The sequence below is a fragment of the Astyanax mexicanus genome, chromosome 11, assembly GCF_023375975.1.
Source record: "Astyanax mexicanus isolate ESR-SI-001 chromosome 11, AstMex3_surface, whole genome shotgun sequence".
NCBI lineage: Eukaryota > Metazoa > Chordata > Actinopteri > Characiformes > Acestrorhamphidae > Astyanax > Astyanax mexicanus.
Genome location: NC_064418.1, coordinates 36,769,048 through 36,786,307, shown reverse-complemented (window position 1 = coordinate 36,786,307; position 17,260 = coordinate 36,769,048). Strand labels below are relative to the sequence as shown.

Below are 17,260 nucleotides of genomic sequence, written 5' to 3'. Positions count from 1 at the left end.
CATGCAGAATTTTTAATAGTATTATGTTAAATTAAAGCCATATTGAGACCACAAAAACCCACAGAATCAAATCAAATCAAATTTATTTGTATAGCGCTTTTTACAACTGGTGTTGGCACAAAGCAGCTTCACAGAAACATGATTACAGGACAAAGAGTCAGGCAAAAGATTAAACATAGAAAATACATAATACAGAACCCCCAGTGAGCGCGGAGGCAAGGAAAAACTCCCTCAGAGCTGCAGGAGGAGGAAGAAACCTTGGGAGGACCAAGACTCACATTAAAGGGGGGACCATCCTACCACTGGTCAAATGGCTTTTAAATTAATTTAAAAAAGTCTTTCATACATCCACATAGGTTTTATATATTCAGGTGTATAGCAGCTCCACTAATGGCTTATAGAGTAAGATGGATGATGAGCAGCTGATCTGTGGTGGTGGATGGAGAAGAGCTGACTTCAGAAACTTCCAGTCTGGCCAGACAGAGGACATGAGAGCCTGAGGGTCCAACATCCCTCGGTATCGGGTCAGACAGGTGGGCAGTCAGTAACTCGGAGGAAGGCAGAGAGATGGAATTAGTTTTGACTGGATTTATGTAAAACAGAGAATATAAAACATTATCACAGTGTGGCTAATGACTCCGGCAGATCTAAATAAAACAGCCTAACTAAAGGCAGAGAGCCAGAAGGTAACATAGACATGGAGGCTCCCTGAAACACTGGCATCCACCCACTCCACCGTCCACAAACCTGATTGACCGTGTGCAGTGGGAGAACAGCAGCACCAGCATCTCAGTTTACCACAATTCCCTCTGTCCATGAACCCCTGAATCTGCAGCCTTATCTAAAGGGAAAAACATTAATTACCAAAAGCTAAACTAAACAAGTAAGTTTTCAGTCTAGACTTAAAGATTGAGACTGTGTCTGAGTCCCAAACATATTCGGGGAGATTATTCCAGAGTTGAGGCGCTTTATAAGAGAAAGCTCTTCCTCCTGCAGAGCTCCTCTGAATTTTAGGAACTACTAATAAACCAGCACCCTGAGATCTAAGTAATCGCGGTGGTTCAGGAGATGAGGTCTCGTAAATACTCAGGAGCGAGCCCGTGTAGGGCTTTATACGTTAACAGGAGAATTTTATAGTCTATGCTGAATTTGACTGGCAGCCAGTGCAGTGCTGACAGGACTGGACTAATATGCTCAAATTTTCTAGTTTTAGTAAGGACCCTGGCTGCAGCATTTTGAACTAGCTGAAGTTTATTTAAGTTACTGCCGGAACATCCAGACAGTAGCGCATTACAATAATCTAGCCTTGAGGTAATAAAGGCATGGACTAGTTTTTCTGCGTCATGCAGTGATAGGGCATTTCTTAGTTTGGCAATGTTACGGAGGTGTAGAAAAGCTGTTCTAGTAACATTAGATATGTGTTTATCGAATGCTAGATCTGAATCTATAATAACTCCAAGATTTTTAGCTGCTGAACCAGGTGTGGCTGAGAAGTCAGCCAGATTTAGCATTAAGTCTGATAATTTATTTCTAGCAGCTTTGGGGCCTAATAGGAGAACTTCTGTTTTATCACTATTTAATAGGAGGAAGTTGTGCGACATCCATGATTTTACATCTTCTACACAATCCTCAATTTTCTTTAATCTCACTCTGTCATCAGGTTTGGCTGATATGAAGAGCTGAGTGTCATCTGCATAACAATGAAAATTCACATCATGTTTTCTAATAACTTTGCCCAGTGGGAGCATATATAATGTAAACAATAACGGTCCTAATATAGAGCCTTGTGGAATTCCATATCTTACCTTGGTATAACTGGAAGACATATCATTTAACCTCACAAACTGATAGCGATCGGTTAAGTACGATTTAAACCATGCTAAGGCAGTTCCGGTTACACCGACCATGTTCTCTAATCTTTCTAAAATGATAGTATGATCTATTGTATCAAAGGCTGCGCTCAGATCCAGAAGTACGAGTAGGGAAACACAGCCTTGGTCGGCGGCCCTAAGTAGATCGTTTGTTATTCTAACTAAAGCTGCCTCAGTGCTATGATAAGGCCTAAATCCAGATTGAAATTTTTCATAGATTTGGTTTCTTTGCAGGTAAGAGCAAAGTTGTTGGGCTACAGCTTTTTCTAAAATCTTAGAAATAAAGGGTAAGTTTGAAATAGGTCTATAGTTAGACAGTACACTAGGATCAAGATTTGGTTTCTTGATCAGAGGTTTAATTACAGCTGTTTTAAAGGCTTTGGGTGAGCGATGAGTTTACTATCATTAACAGAGGTTTAATTATATCTGGCAGTACCTGTTTTAGTACCTGTTTTTAATTTTGTGGGAACAGCATCAAGTGTGCAGGTTGTGCTGTTTGAAGAGGAGATAATTTTCTCTAGTTCTAGCTGTGGAAGTGGGTTTAAGACTTCCAACCTAACTTCAGTAACAGGGTTTTGTTCTAGATCAGCCAGACCAGATGACAGAGAGGATGTAATATTTATCTGTTTAATTTTATCCCGAATGTTTTCAATTTTACTATCGAAGAAGTCCATAAAATCGTTGCTGGTGTAAATGGCTGGGATCTGAGGTTCAGTACCTGCCTGGTTTTTAGTTAATTTGGAAATAACACTAAAGAGAACTCTAGGATTATTTTTATTTATCTCGATCTGTGAGGCCAGATACGCTGAGCGGGCTTTATTAAGTTCTTTTCTATATTTTACAAGACTGTCTTTCCACGCAGAGTGAAACACTTCCAGTTTAGTTGATCGATATTTACGTTCTAAATTTCGTACTAACTGCTTTAAGTTACGAGTTTGATCCTTGTACCACGGTGCAAGCTTTTTCTGTCTCTCTGTTTTATGTTTAAGGGGTGCTACAACATCTAAGGTAGAGCGAAAGGTATTTTCTAAACCTTCGGTTAGTTTGTCTAGTTCTACTGGGTCTACTGGAAGCTTATCTGTAAATTGTTGGGCTGTAAAAGGCGTAATTGAACGTTTTACAGAGTAGCTAGGGGATGTACATATATTATGACTGAGATGTAATTTAAATGAAATAAGGTAATGATCTGAAATTGCGGAGGTTTGAGAACGAATATTCGGGTTATCTATGCTCACACCCAGGGTCAAAACTAAATCCAGAGTATGATTACAGTAATGAGTAGATCCTGTTATATTTTGAATAATACCAACTGAGTCTAAAATCGATGTGAATGCCTTTTTTAATGGATCATCCAATTTTTCGAAATGAATGTTGAAGTCTCCAACTATAATCACTTTATCATTACTTACTGCTAAGTCTGTGACAAAATCACTAAATTCTTTTAAAAATTCTAAATAGGGCCCTGGTGGTCTGTAGATGTTAATTAAAGAAAATGCATTCTTTTTTTGTAACTGGATTAATTATACTGGTGTAAAGAAGCTCAAAAGAAGTAAAATTATCATAGTGTTTCTGATTGCTAACAAAGGTACTTTGGAAAAGTATGCAGACCCCACCTCCTCTACCGGACAATCTCGGATTGTGTATATAATTATAGCCTGCAGGGGTGGCTTCATTTAATGCTACATATTCATTTGGCCTAATCCAGGTTTCTGTCAGACACAGAATATCGAATTTCTGATCAGTTATCATTTCATTCACTAGAACTGCTTTTGAATTTAGAGATCGGATATTAAGTAAACCAATCTTTAGGTTTGAAGTGTTAGTACTACAGTCTGGATATGATTGTTTAATATAAGTTAAGTTATTTAGATTTACTGTTTTAGTTTTCTGAGGTTTTTGTTTGACTCGGGGGACAGACACAGTCTGAATACATCGGTATCTAGGTAACGTCTCTTTGCAGCTCGCAGACGGTCGGTTAAGCCTCTCTGTCTGCGGCCTGGTCCCGGCTCTGTATTGTCAGCAGCTTCTAATACTACTCTGCCGACTAGCTAAAAGACTATGAGCTATGCTGCATGAAAGTAAGGCAGCACCCTCCCGCGTGGGGTGGACACCATCCCTACCTAAAAGACCAGGCTTGCCCTCAAAGTGTAGCCAGTTATCTATAAAGCCCACATGATTTTCTGCACACCACTTGGACACACCACTTGGAAGAAAGCCTGCTGTAAGCTTCATCATCACGCCTCATTGGGATGGGGCCAGAGCAGATTACTTCCTCGGACAGCGTCTGGGCCTGTTTAATCACCTCTTTAACATTAGCCTTAGTTACTTCAGACTGCCGCAGACGAATATCATTGGCCCCTACATGAATGACTACCCTCGAATATCTCCTATTCCCTAACAGCCTGAGGTTGCCACTAATGTCCGGTGCTCTGGCTCCCGGTAAACAGGTAACTGTTGCCGCTGGTGCCCCTAAAGGAGTAGCTAATTTCACGTGTCGGACGATAGAGTCTCCTATCACCAGAGTACCTTTAACAGGCTCCTCAGTTGGTGCTTCACTGAGCGGGGCAAACCTGTTTGACACGTGAACTGGGGGAGCGTGGTGTTCAGGTGGGCTGGCTGTGGCCTTTGCGGTAGCATTAGCCTTAGCCTTTCGACTATGCCGCCGAGACGTTACCCATTCGCCCCGCTGTGAGGGCTCTAAGGCCGGAGTCGAGGGGGTACTAACTCTCCCTGAGACACCCGGAGCTGCTAACAGTGAATCCTGCTGTCTATCCCTTATTAAACCCTGGACGTGCAGCTCTAACTTATTCACCTTATCCACCAAGGTGCTAACTATCTCACACTTAGTACAAATACCACTATTGTTACCAGTATCGGTGGACAAGGGATCTAAGCTATACATGCCACACTCTAAACAGGAGTAAACCTGAGCAGAAGCCATGGAGAAAAAAAAGCACTCACCTTGTTTCAGTTGAAATTAGAAACTTACACAAACAAACTGCAGCAGCAAACAGCTAATCCAGCAAACCTGAGGGAAAAAGTCTATAAAAGTAGACTGAGAGTGGATTAATAGGTGTGTAGAGCAAAGAGGAAGCAGACTAAAAGTGGATTAGTAAGTGTGAAGAGAGTAAAAGGGAACAAAACAGAGAAAAGTGTAGAAGCTGAAGATTAAAGCAAGCTTTCAGCAGCAGACCAGAGTAGTAGAGAGCAGAGCAGGGAGCAGACACATGTGAGTTGAGATAAGTGATGCTGAACACTTATTTTTCTTTAAATGAAGCGAGTCAAGCATACAAATGAACCTAAATGAGTCATCCTTTTTTACAGTGTTTAAAGGATTCATTTTGAATGTCAAATATATATATATGCTCCTCACAGCACCTAACAGTGAAAGCTTAGCCGACCAGGGAATCGAACCCACAACCTTATCATCAATGTCCCTGCACTTTAACCACTGAGCCTCCACTGCCCTGCATCATCTTAATGAAGGTTGAAATCTGCAGAATTACAGTGGATAAGGAGTGGATTCAGTACAAAGTGAGGTCATTAACTTTTTAGATTCACTTCCTGTCGTGAGTCACGGAGTGTATTTAGACGATTGTTGGTTCTGGTGGTTTTGGTGAAGATATGCCTCCTGTGGGCGAGTTAAATAAAAGCTCTGTCTGGTTGGACACAGTGCTGTAGCCTTTTAGCTGATGTCACAGTCTGTCTTCCTGCAGCAGGCTGTGCTGCTCCAAAACTTTACTGAAAACAGATTTGCAGCTCCCAATGTCTTCCCAAAATAATGACCTCAGACAGTTTTTTGTCCTTGCTTCCTTCCAAAATAAATTGCATGGCAGTTGTTTTTTCTCTCTCTCTCTCTCTCTCTCTCTCTCTCTCTCTTGCATGCTTTCTCTGCTTCTCTTGTTGTCGTCCTGCTTGTTGCCAGTATTCTTACAAAATTCAGGCTTCTTTTTTTTTTTACTTTAGGTGTGGAATCCATTCTACTTCCCATCAGTAGCCACAGTAAAGCTACTGTTGTGTTAGTGTGTGTGGGGAGGGGGGTCTGTATAGGTTGACTCAGTTCTCGATGCTGTGTCTTTATTGAAGAAATGATTTAAACAGTGTTTAAGTCAGTGATTGGGTGGAAAAAAAAAAAAATATATATATATATATATATATATATATATATAAATTACTTTTTGAAGTGTTTAATTCAAGTTACGTAATGAGCTATGTGTATTTTTACTAGGGATATCAACGTTAAAGCTTTAATGCACGCTGTTAATTCCACTATTATAATTCCACTAATTTCACTAATAAGTTATATTCTATAAGATAAGATGAACCTTTATTAATTCCACAGTGGGAACATGTGCAAAAATTGCAGAACAGAAGACATGTCAGGAAATATACAAACAATATATCAATTTAAAATCTACAAGAGAGAACAAGTGTAATTAATTGCAATTAATCACAGAATGATGTGTCTTAATTAAACTGATTAGATTTCTTAAGCGATTGACACCACTAGTATTTACCTGTCCTGATTTTGGGAGAACTTTATTTTTTAATTTTTTAATGACAACAGGAATCTTCCATTATGGCAGTTTTCATGGCGATGCATTTGTTTTCAGTTATCCTCAATAGAAGCCTCAGTCTCAGCTTCATGTGTTTTTGTCTTTTCCCCTTTCTCTTCTTTTTTCTCTCTTTAATTCTTTCTGGTTTTTGTGTATGGTGGCCCATAAATAGTGTAAACTGGCCATGAGGGAGTGTTGTTGAGAGAGAGAGAGAGAGAGCAGAAGATGGATGCTGCTACATGTCTCTGCTCTGTTCTCTGCGGTCCTCCATCACGGAAATTGAGAAGTGAAAAATGGAGGCAGGGAGGCAGGAGCATAACTCTGAGTATTCCAGCTGTAGATGAGCTGCTGTCGGCCCGGCACACGCTCGCCTTCACCGTGTCTTTCCTGTACACACCTCCCCACCCGGTGCCCTAACCCTCTGTGCACAGCTCATCCTTCACACACACAATCTATTCTGAGGTGAGGCTGTGTTGATCTTTATTGAAGTGGGTGTGTATGTGTGTGTTTGGGTGAAAGTGTGCAAGTATGATGCAACAGTGGTCACATAGCTGCTTTTTTTACCCAGGTGTCCGCTGAACTGGCAGGGAGGCACAATATGAACAGAATCATAATTATAAGCTTGAATATTATTGGAATATTTTAGCCGTAAATTAGCGACACACAAATTATTAGTTTCCCAGATCAAATAGGGACAATAATATTGTCTGTTAGCAGCATTAGCCTAGCATTTTTTTTTTATTTATACACTAGAAGAAAGCATAAAAATGACCAGTATGAACAGGTTGACTGTATTTGGGATAGTGTTGGGATGTTAATCAATCATTATTTGATCAACCAATTTTTCTGTTTTAATGCAATTTTCAAAATGAAATCATTAATTTATTGAAGTACATTGAGATTTTTACACATAGTAGCTGCAAGAGGTAATCTCAGTAGGCTTGTGTTTCTGTCAGAAAGCAGTAAAAAGATTTACTCATATATTTTAACTTTTTTAACTAATTGAAGTACAAGTTATAAGTTTGCACATTGTTCAATATTCAAGCAGCTAAAGGTCAAAGAAAGCTGCTTGCAATTTTTAAAAAGAGCTAAATTATACTTTTGTATTAAAAATTAAATATCATTGAAAAGTTACTTTATTTCAGTAATTCAGTTGAAAATGTAAAACTTATATATTTTATAGATGTATTACTCACAGAGTGATCTATTTTAAGCATTTATTCCTTTTATTGTTGATGATTATGGCTTACAGCCAATTAAAACCAAAAATCAATGTTTTAGAAAATAATAATATATAAGACCAATTGGTTCTTTTGTTAATGTGGGCAGTGTGCCAAATCCTGCTGGAAAATGAAATCCACAGCTTCATGAAGTGCTGTAAGATTTTGTGGGAAAACACTGCACTGACTTTGGACTTGATATTACACAGTGGACCAACACCAGCAGATGACCAGCATGTCTCTCCAAACCATCACTGATTGGTGGAAACTTCACACTAGACCTCGAGCTGTTTGGACTTTGTGTGTGTCTCCACTCTTCCTTCAGACTCTGATCCCTTGATTTCTAAACAAAATGTAAAATTTACTGATGATCAGTGATGGTTTAGAGAGCTGTGTCATCTGCTGGTGTTGATCCACTGTGTTTTATATCAAGTCTAAAGTCAGTGCAGTGTTTTCCCGGAAAATCTCATACTGTATATTTGAACAGTATCAAGATTCTTTGATTACCAAACTAATATACTACATGTATAATATATGTATATATTGAACTTTTTACTGTGCTGAATTGTGCATTGGTGCTGGTTTTAATTACAGCGTGTTTAGGAAGAGTGAGTGAAAGTCTAAGTGGTTTTGGGCTGTTCCCACTTCATCAGCCCTCTGGAATGTATGGTATTTATTTTGTCTGCTGTGCAAGCTATTAAAACCAATAGGGGGAAAGACCCTAATAAGCTCATGAGCCCCCTATGAAAAATATTTAAAATGACCTACAAATACTGTGAATCCCATACAATAAAGTTTTGGATACATTTGTTAATCTAAAACAAACATTTTCTGTTCATAAGTTAATGTGCCTTATATTCAAGCAACTATATAAATCAGTTTGTAGCTATTCAGTATTCAGATGTTCAGTAGCACAAGCCTTAAAAGGAAAAAGCTGTGATATTTTAGAGTGGTCAAAAGTTGACGTCACTTCAGAAACAGCTTACGACTTCTCCAGAAGTTTCACAATTACACAATATGCTGAATACTGGACTTATAAACAAACACATTTTCTGGAAAATGTAAGAAGAGGAAGTTAGATGTCAAGAGGTGAGTAAACATACCAGAAAACAGGAACTTTATTACTTAAAAAAAGGATGAGATCCCTAAAACAACTCATGTGACATCAGACTGTAAAGGGGAAACTACATAAAACATAAATGGACACTTTGTCCTTGGAACAAGTGATCACTGCTGACTTAAAATACAGTACAACCCTCAATTTAATCTGAGACAGACAGACAGAACATGTCTATTTGTTTAAATCAACATTTTATAACTGAAGTAAAAGTATCTAAGTAGAATTTACAGCTCTGGAAGAAATTGAGACCACTTTAGTTTCTGAATCAGTTTCTCTGATTTTGCTATTTATAGGTATATGTTTAAACTACGGACATTTCTCCCAAATTCCATATAAAATATTTTCATTTAGAGCATTTATTTGCAGAAAATGAGAAATGGCTAAAATAACATAAAAGATGCAGAGCATTCAGACCTCAAATAATGCAAAGAAAACAAGTTCATATTCTTAAGAGTTCAGAAATCAATATTTGGTGGAATAACCCTGTTTTTTAATCACAGTATTTTTCATGCATCTTGGCATGTTCTCCTCCACCAGTCTTACACACTGCTTTTGGATAACTTTATGCCACTCACTCCTGGTGCTAAAATTCAAGCAGTTCAGTTTGGTTTGATGGCTTGTGATCATCCATCTTCCTCGTGATTATATTCCAGCGATTTTCTTGCTCGCTTATTTTTCTTTTCAGAGCTGTATACTCCTTTGTAGCTCATGTCCGGAATTAGACATGGTGGTAATAGTTGTAGGTTTATCTGTTCCTCTACCAGGATCAGACATTAGAAGAAGTGCCAACAAATATTTAGACATATAATGTATAAATTCAGAAATGATAACAGAGCAGGCCTAACAGCAGTGTGTGTTTTGACGGGGGCTATTAAAACTAGACTGGTCTTTTCTGCATGTGTGTTGTTTGGGTTGGGGAAAGGTTGTGGCGAGAGTGTTGAGTCGTGGATGTGTGTGTTTGAGTGTGAGCAGCCGTGAAATGACTGGCAGGCTCTTATCAGCACTGTCACACTTCCCCAGCCCTGTGACACTACACAATATTTGAGCACGGACAGAGAGAAAATATCACACATTCTTTGTCTGAGCGTTAGATAAACAAGTCATTTGTTGTGTCTGGAAAGGCAATTTCTTTGTGCCGTAGTGATAGAAACTTTCACTTATTTATTTATATGATTGTTTGATTATTTATTTATTCAGCCCTGGGTTCCTATCGAAATGTGTCATCATTGTATGTATTGTCACATATTACTGCATTGAGATATGAGCATTACATTATAATCCCTAAGGTGCACTGTCGCAAAAAATTGAATTATCTGTTATTGTATTGAGTTTCTATCCCCTACCCTCTCTGGATTTGTTTTGGTATGTTTGTGTTGCATATATAGCAATGCTACATTTTCTTTATTTTATTTTTACCCCCTGTTTGAGCAAATAAGTGTTTAAGAGTAATATATGCTACAAATTAGCTCATTTCAGCTCATTTCAGAGCTTAGTCTAGCTAAAGGGACTTGTATTTGTCTTTAGTGTGAATAAACCTGTGCCCTAAATTCATACAAATGAACAGTCTACGATCACTACTTCCGCCGTAATCTGCCCCGCCCCCACCCATTGCCCATTGCGCAGATTTTTATTATAATTTTTTTTTCTGATGTGGTTTGCTTGTGGTGGAAACATGATCTGATATCAATCTGACCCAGCTATTTAATATACTTCTTTTTAATTGAGCTAAACTGTTGATAAGGTGCGCTTTAATCTGATATATTAGCCAGGTAATATACTGCTATAAGCAAATGCTGTCTCTGCTGCTCCATGTTGTTTACACACTGAGCGCAGTCTGTGCAGCATTCACTGCTCGCAGTCATCCCACTTTTATTCATTTACTACATTTTACATGTGTGCTGTACTTACCATTGAAAACACTGTGTTTAAAAGCACAGAGAAAAAAAACATTTCAGACAGCTCTGGCCAATCAGAGGAGAAAATGTGCTCACGTTGTTTACTGGTGATGGTTTATGCCTGTGTGAAACTAAACCAAACAGAGGGAGAAAACTGTGTCCATGTAAATGAACTCATCAACTGATCCATCAACGGACCATAGAAACCAACTAGAGGTGTAAAAAAAACACCCTTTTATACTCAACAAATTAAGTTCTAATTCAGAAATCCTTACAACCAAGCTGAGATGTTTAAAACAAAGTTAAAAATGTTTCTTTGATCTCATTTATCATGCATTCTTTATTCCAGCGCCCCACACTGTTTTTATCTCCCCTCAAACATTGTACTAGTATGTACTAGAATTTTAATTAATAGCCATAATATAAATATAATAATTGCATTGCAAATTTTTTACATTCATTCTTTAATTTACATTTAAATATCGTCGCTGTCCAATATAAAAAACACTTATCTCCAAAACAGCACCTTTACAGGAGGGAGAAAAAACTTCAAATGAAAGTAAATGTAAAAATAATTTTGAAGAGTTTCTATTGGTTCATTCATCAAGAAATTTTGGCACAGTATAAGAGAGAATTTGTCTGTTCAAATTATGTAGTAAACTAAAAATCTGAGAAAATGGAGATAAGTGTGACAGCGACGATATGCGCTACATCACAGTTAATCAAAACATTTTTTTCAAGATTAATCTGATTAAACTCGATTGATTTTAAAGGTTTTAAAAACTTGGTGTGCGTATATGACAGGGAAGGTGTTCTGCTTCTGTTTATTATGCACACATTTCTTCTTCTTCTTCTTGATGTTCTTCATTGACCTCAATCAGTTGCTGTAAAGTCTTTGCCCTGCCCATGTTTATGCATGCATGTGTGAATATGGAAATAAGCAGTTTGTTTTGTGTGTGTGTGGTGTTGTGCTGCAGCAGTATGGATCGGATCCAGCAGTTGAGGAGAGAGTATCAGCAGGCTCGGAGAGAGGGGGCTGCTCCTGCGTATGAGGAGATAGAGTCCCGGCGGCGAGGCGCTGAGTACGACCCACACCGGGTGAGCTTAACTCCACCAAACACCCAAACACTCTGACAGTTTATTTAACCCCAACACACACAGCCCCCCACTGCCTAAAACAACAGCAGCACCTCTGAGAAAGCTCATACAACTCCACCCTCCCTACCGCTGTAGCAACACCCTCCATCCTTCATACGCAGCACAAAGCAGGGTTTGTCCAAATATTATTGTGCTTTGTCATCTCCTGTTTGATATATATATATATATATATATGTGCTGTCTCTGTTTCTTCATTTTCCCCAATATCTATTCAGAGAATCAGAGAATGACTCCTAATGTGACAACATGCTCCTTTCATCACATGACCGCATGACACGAAGCTTTGTGGCTAAATTCAGCCTCGGCCTGCCCACAGGCCATAATCTGCTTACTCTGCATTCAAGATTAGTACATAGGCCTGTCATAATAATTACGTTATCGATTTATCATTCAGTATAAGGATGTGAGCTTAATCATATTACAGACCTCAATGTTGCCCATTAGGTTTTTATTTTTTATCATTAATGTGAATCTGCTGTAAGTAAAACAATTTAAGTTATATTTTATTTGTTTAGGATGTTAAAAAAGATATATATATTTTTTTTTTTAAACTATAAAGCACACCAGATTATAGGGTGCACTATCAATTAATGTCTATTTTCTAGTCTATTTTCATACATAAGGCACGCCAGATTAAAAATCGCATTAAGCAACACTAGTAAGAATGCCTACATTGAAGTGAGCAAGAGTGTCACCATGTTTCCCTTCTAATTTGGAAGCTGTGGAAAGGGTCTTATAAGCAAATAAAACTAATTCTTAAAAAAACAAGCTCTGGATGTTAATCTACACAGATTTTTCTCCTTAAAACTGTTTATTTGTGTAAAAAAAAGTACTTCTATTTGTTTACAGTAAGCTTAGATTTCCAATATTTTGTCTAAGGGTGAGTTTTCAGTACTAAGACTGGGTGCAGCAGCATTAGCATTAGCCGCTAACTGTGGCTAGACTGAGGAACTCTGAATGTTCCGGCAACCCAGTGTGCTATCAGCTAGCGGTTCATCCCACATAGCTTGTTTTAACACAGCAAACACGCAGAATACAGTCAAACACAGTCCAATATACATGGCTCTGAATGAGCTGAAAGAGCTAGCGCTATGGTTAGTGGCTAATGCTAATGCTGTTGCACTCCAGCCTTAGTGCTGGAGAAACTTAAGTGAAAACTTACCCTTATAACACTGTACTTCTACGGAGTGGCTTTACTGCTCCTTAATACGTGACTACTAGTAATCATTCATGAGGCGCACTGGATTATAAAGATCACTGTTGATTTTTGGGAAAATGAAAGGATTTTAGGTGCGCTTTATAATCTGAAAAATATAATGTGTTCCAGTTAAAATGTCTCAATATTCTTTTAATTGCATAATAATATATTATCATTATATCAGTGACATAAAATGGTCTTAAAATGATCATTTATCGACATTATTTTTGGGACAATATATTGTCCAGTAAAGACAGCTATTGTGACCAGGCTAGAGAGTAGTGTGTAGAGTGTATTAAGGGTACCACTTTAAAATAAGACTACCTTTATAAAGGGTTTATAAATGGTTTACAATTGGTTCATTAATGGTTACTAATTAGGTTGTAAATGCCTTAAAAGCCATTAATAATCAGTTATAACACATATATAGAAAGGGCAACAATATAGATGGCTGTGGGTTCACTATTTGGCAATCAACAAGTCATTGTTGCCCTTTCTACGCATGTGTTATAACTGATTATTAATGATTTTTAAGGCATGTACAATCGAATTAGTAATCATTAATAAACTAATTGTAAACCATTTATAAACCCTTTATAAAGGTAGTCTTATTTTAAAGTGGCACCGTATTAAGTAAACAGTTTACTGCAGACAGCGTGACAGTGACTCGAGCTGAACTTTACTGTGTGTCGGGATGGGGACGAAACTAGCGTCATTTGTATTCGCAGAGAAAACGTGGCAGTTCTCTTTGTGCAGGATCAATAGTTATACCTCTCTCAAATTCAAATGAGGCAATCTCTGTTTGTTTAGAGTGGAGAGCACAATAAAGAATCGCAGACGTTGGGGTGCAGATCGAATTAAACTACCTCCAAACAGCAATCACCCAGTCTAATGAGCGCGCTCATTAAGGTCTGCTCTGCATTTATTCATTTGCTCGTCTGCGCTTATTTATCTGTTTATTCCGCGATAATTTATTCGCCGACTGAAGAAAGCGAGCGCTCTCGACGAGTCAAAACAAAAGCAAGTTATATCGCCAGCTATTTTTGCAGCCGGGGAGAAGGGGACAATTCAGGCAGCCTCTGGTTTTGAGTGCAGCGTTCCAGATACGGCACATAAGCAATGCTGTCCTGATGTCTTTTTGGCTGTAACTGATGTTTAGGTCAAAACTATTACGAAACAACAAAAAGCTGACAGAGGCTTGGAGTTCTTTTTATTTATTTATTTTAGTATTTTTTTCTGTGTAAAAAACAGTAGCAGGCTTTTGCCTGAGGCGGGATAGCAGAGATAAATCAACAGGGGTAGTCTGACTGGGTTCTTATTGAACACATACACATACAGTTGCAGAAAAAAAGTATGTGAACCCTTTGGGACTACATAGATTTCTGCCTAACCTAAAAAAAATGTCATTAAATGTGTTCTGATCTTCATCTAAGTCACAACAATAGACAAACACCATATGCTTAAACCAGAGACTGTAAAAAAGATGGACGTCGTGTCTCCGTTCCCATTCATTCAATGAAAATGAAGCCAAAATCTTCCGCCATGTTGGCGATCCTGATACCCGAGTCTGTGCAGTAGAGACTAGAGGAGGGAGAAAGACTGTGGAGAGACAGCCTACTCATTTAAATAACCCCGCCCCTGAGGACTGCCTCGTGGTCACAGACTGCAGAACTGAGCTGACTCTGTTATTGGTCCCGCCCATAACCAGCCGTTTTTCAATATCCACACCTTTTTTGAATAGAGCTGAATAACATGTTTAATAACGAATTCTGTGGGGATATAAAATTTGACAGTATAAGCAGAGGTTACTCTAGCTGTTTAAATAAAGGAGGTAGAATTACAGTATATTGGGAAAAACGTGATTGAAAGTTGTCTGTTTTGCCATTGAAACCTATGGGGATGGGTGGGATTACACAACTTTCTGCAACTGAACAGCAGGGGGCGCCCGACCTGTGGTGGCTTCGCTTTTGAGAGACGATGCTCTGTCCAGCTATACACAGTCTATGGCTTAAACTAATACCACATAAAAAACTATGTTTGCGTAGTTTTATTGAACACAACAAGTTAACATTCACAGTGAGGGGGGGAAACAAAATGAAACGTATAAACACACAAACACACACTTGTACTTTTCACAGTGTCTTCTTCTTCCACACCCTTCTCTCTAGTTACTGTCGTCTCACTGTCTTCGCTTCTTCACTACAGCTATAAATAGACTTCCAGTCAGACAAAATGTGTCAGTCTGTTGTTATTACTATTCCCTGGATTGGTGGCACGCCTGTAAAAGTGTGTGTGTGTCTCTCTCTCTCTCATTTATGCTTCAGAAATAAACTGACAGTCAAAAACCAATAAACTATGAATTAGATAGCATTCCAGATTAGGTGTGTCACTTTGGCATTAATAGAGACCAGTATAAACAGTAGAAAAAGACAAAGACTGGATTTGGGAACACAGATGGAATGTGGTCTCCATTTCTAACCCATCTGTGCAGTAAACACACACACACACACACACACACACACACACTAGTAAAGACACTGTAGACTTGTCCAGTGCACTGGGCAGCCATTGCTGCGATGCCCAGAAGACAGTGAGCTCAAGGGTCCGACAGTGGTGACATGTGAAAGCTGGGTGTTGAACCCACAGCCCTGTCATTAATAACCCAGTGCTCTATAAGAACCACTGCCCCAGGCCCAGTATTGCTGAGCCCAGTAAGGCTTATTTCTTAACATATGTAATGTATGCCTAACTGCATTTAAAGCTGGGTATTCCAAATGAGTGATTCAGTATTGATTCAAATAAACCTGAGATCAACCTTTAAAATCAGACTCTATTAGTCAGAAGCAAAGCTGTAATAATGCAGGAAAAACCTTAATATAACTGCGTATAAATATTTTTTAAAAACTGTTTTTATATCCAACAACATAATTAGTTTGATTGAAATATGTCAATAATCAATAGAGAATGAAACTTAATTGAATTGGTAATCAAATTAAATGGGGACCTCATCTATAGTAATTAAAATGATTTTGGAAATCAATCCACTGCTGATGTCCAGTGATGGTAGAGTTACTTTAAAAAAAGTAATCTGATTACTAATTATGCCTTTAAAAAGTAAATTGGATTGCTCCATTTTAAAGTAACTAAGTTACTTTTAAGTTGCTGCCAATTCAAAGTAACAATTTTGCCAAAACTCACTTTATTGGAAGCTTTACTCCACTTTTGTGATTCATAGGGTTCTGTAAGTGTGTAGTACTGTACTGTACTGTAGTATATTGTGGTAAACCTGCAGTAATATTCTGTGTTTACTGACTGTTAAAACATGCACTGTTGTGTTTAGGGTATAAGAAAAGCATGTGATTGGGGCAGTGTCTGTGTTCATCCTGAGTGCTAGTTTTAGCCTGTTAGCTTGTTAGATTGTTGTTATTTTGGCGTTGTTGTGGCCACCAGCAACTATTGTAAGTTCCAGCAATAAAACGACTGTAAACATCTTTCTTGTATCCTTTCAACACGCCCAGCCGGACACTACAGTATCTTTTTACTAAGGAATATTATAAAATAGTAATGCACAGTGACTTGGATAAGGAACTTTAATCTGATTACTGGATTGGAAATAGTAATACGTTAGATTACTCATTACTGAAAAAAAAAAGAAGTCAGATTACATTAACACGTTACTGAGTATCTCTGCTAATGTCATTGCATGGTTTTTGCAGCCTGTGTGTGTATAAGTGTGTGTGTGTGTGTGTGTGTTGATCTGTGTGGAAAGCTGTAGTGTTTACTCAGCGCTCTAGTCTGGCCTATTTGTGACTGTACTGACAGACCCACAGAGTGAAGATGAATACGTGCTGTGTACAGACACTGATGGATGACTACGCTGCCTGCTTATGATTCTCTGGGCTGGCTCACCTCCCATGCTCTGCTGGTACGTGGACAGTAAGTTAATAATGGCTGTGACCAGACTCTGCAAGCTGGCTCTTGAGGAGAACGTCTCAGGACTTTCTGACCTTTGAATAACATTTGCCGTGTAGCACGCTGCCGAATGATGTTCCGGTGAGGGCGGAGGCTGTTGTGAATGTGATTCTCAGCGTGATTTGTGATGCTAGCCTGTGTGTACTCTGGCTGGTGATTCGAGAAACACAGAGGAGAGAAAAGAAGATGGAATAAGCCTATAAGTCGTTGAGTTCTCTTTTTTGAGATACTCCCATTGTTTCATCAGTTCCTGTGTTCATGAGAATCACT

General features: G+C 38.5%; 1 protein-coding gene across 8 annotated transcripts in view; it reads left to right on the top strand.

The window, feature by feature from the left end:
- The window catches only part of pard3bb (par-3 family cell polarity regulator beta b), a 367,820-nt gene that overhangs the window by 283,739 nt on the left and 66,821 nt on the right, over positions 1–17,260 (top strand). For 7 of the 8 annotated variants that reach the window (XM_022680248.2, XM_022680244.2, XM_022680247.2 and 4 more), the window contains one exon: positions 11,640–11,760. In XM_022680248.2, the coding sequence (XP_022535969.2) occupies positions 11,640–11,760 (121 nt within the window). The remainder of the gene's footprint in view (positions 1–11,639; positions 11,761–17,260) is intronic. The other variant, XM_022680245.2, reaches the window with a different exon arrangement.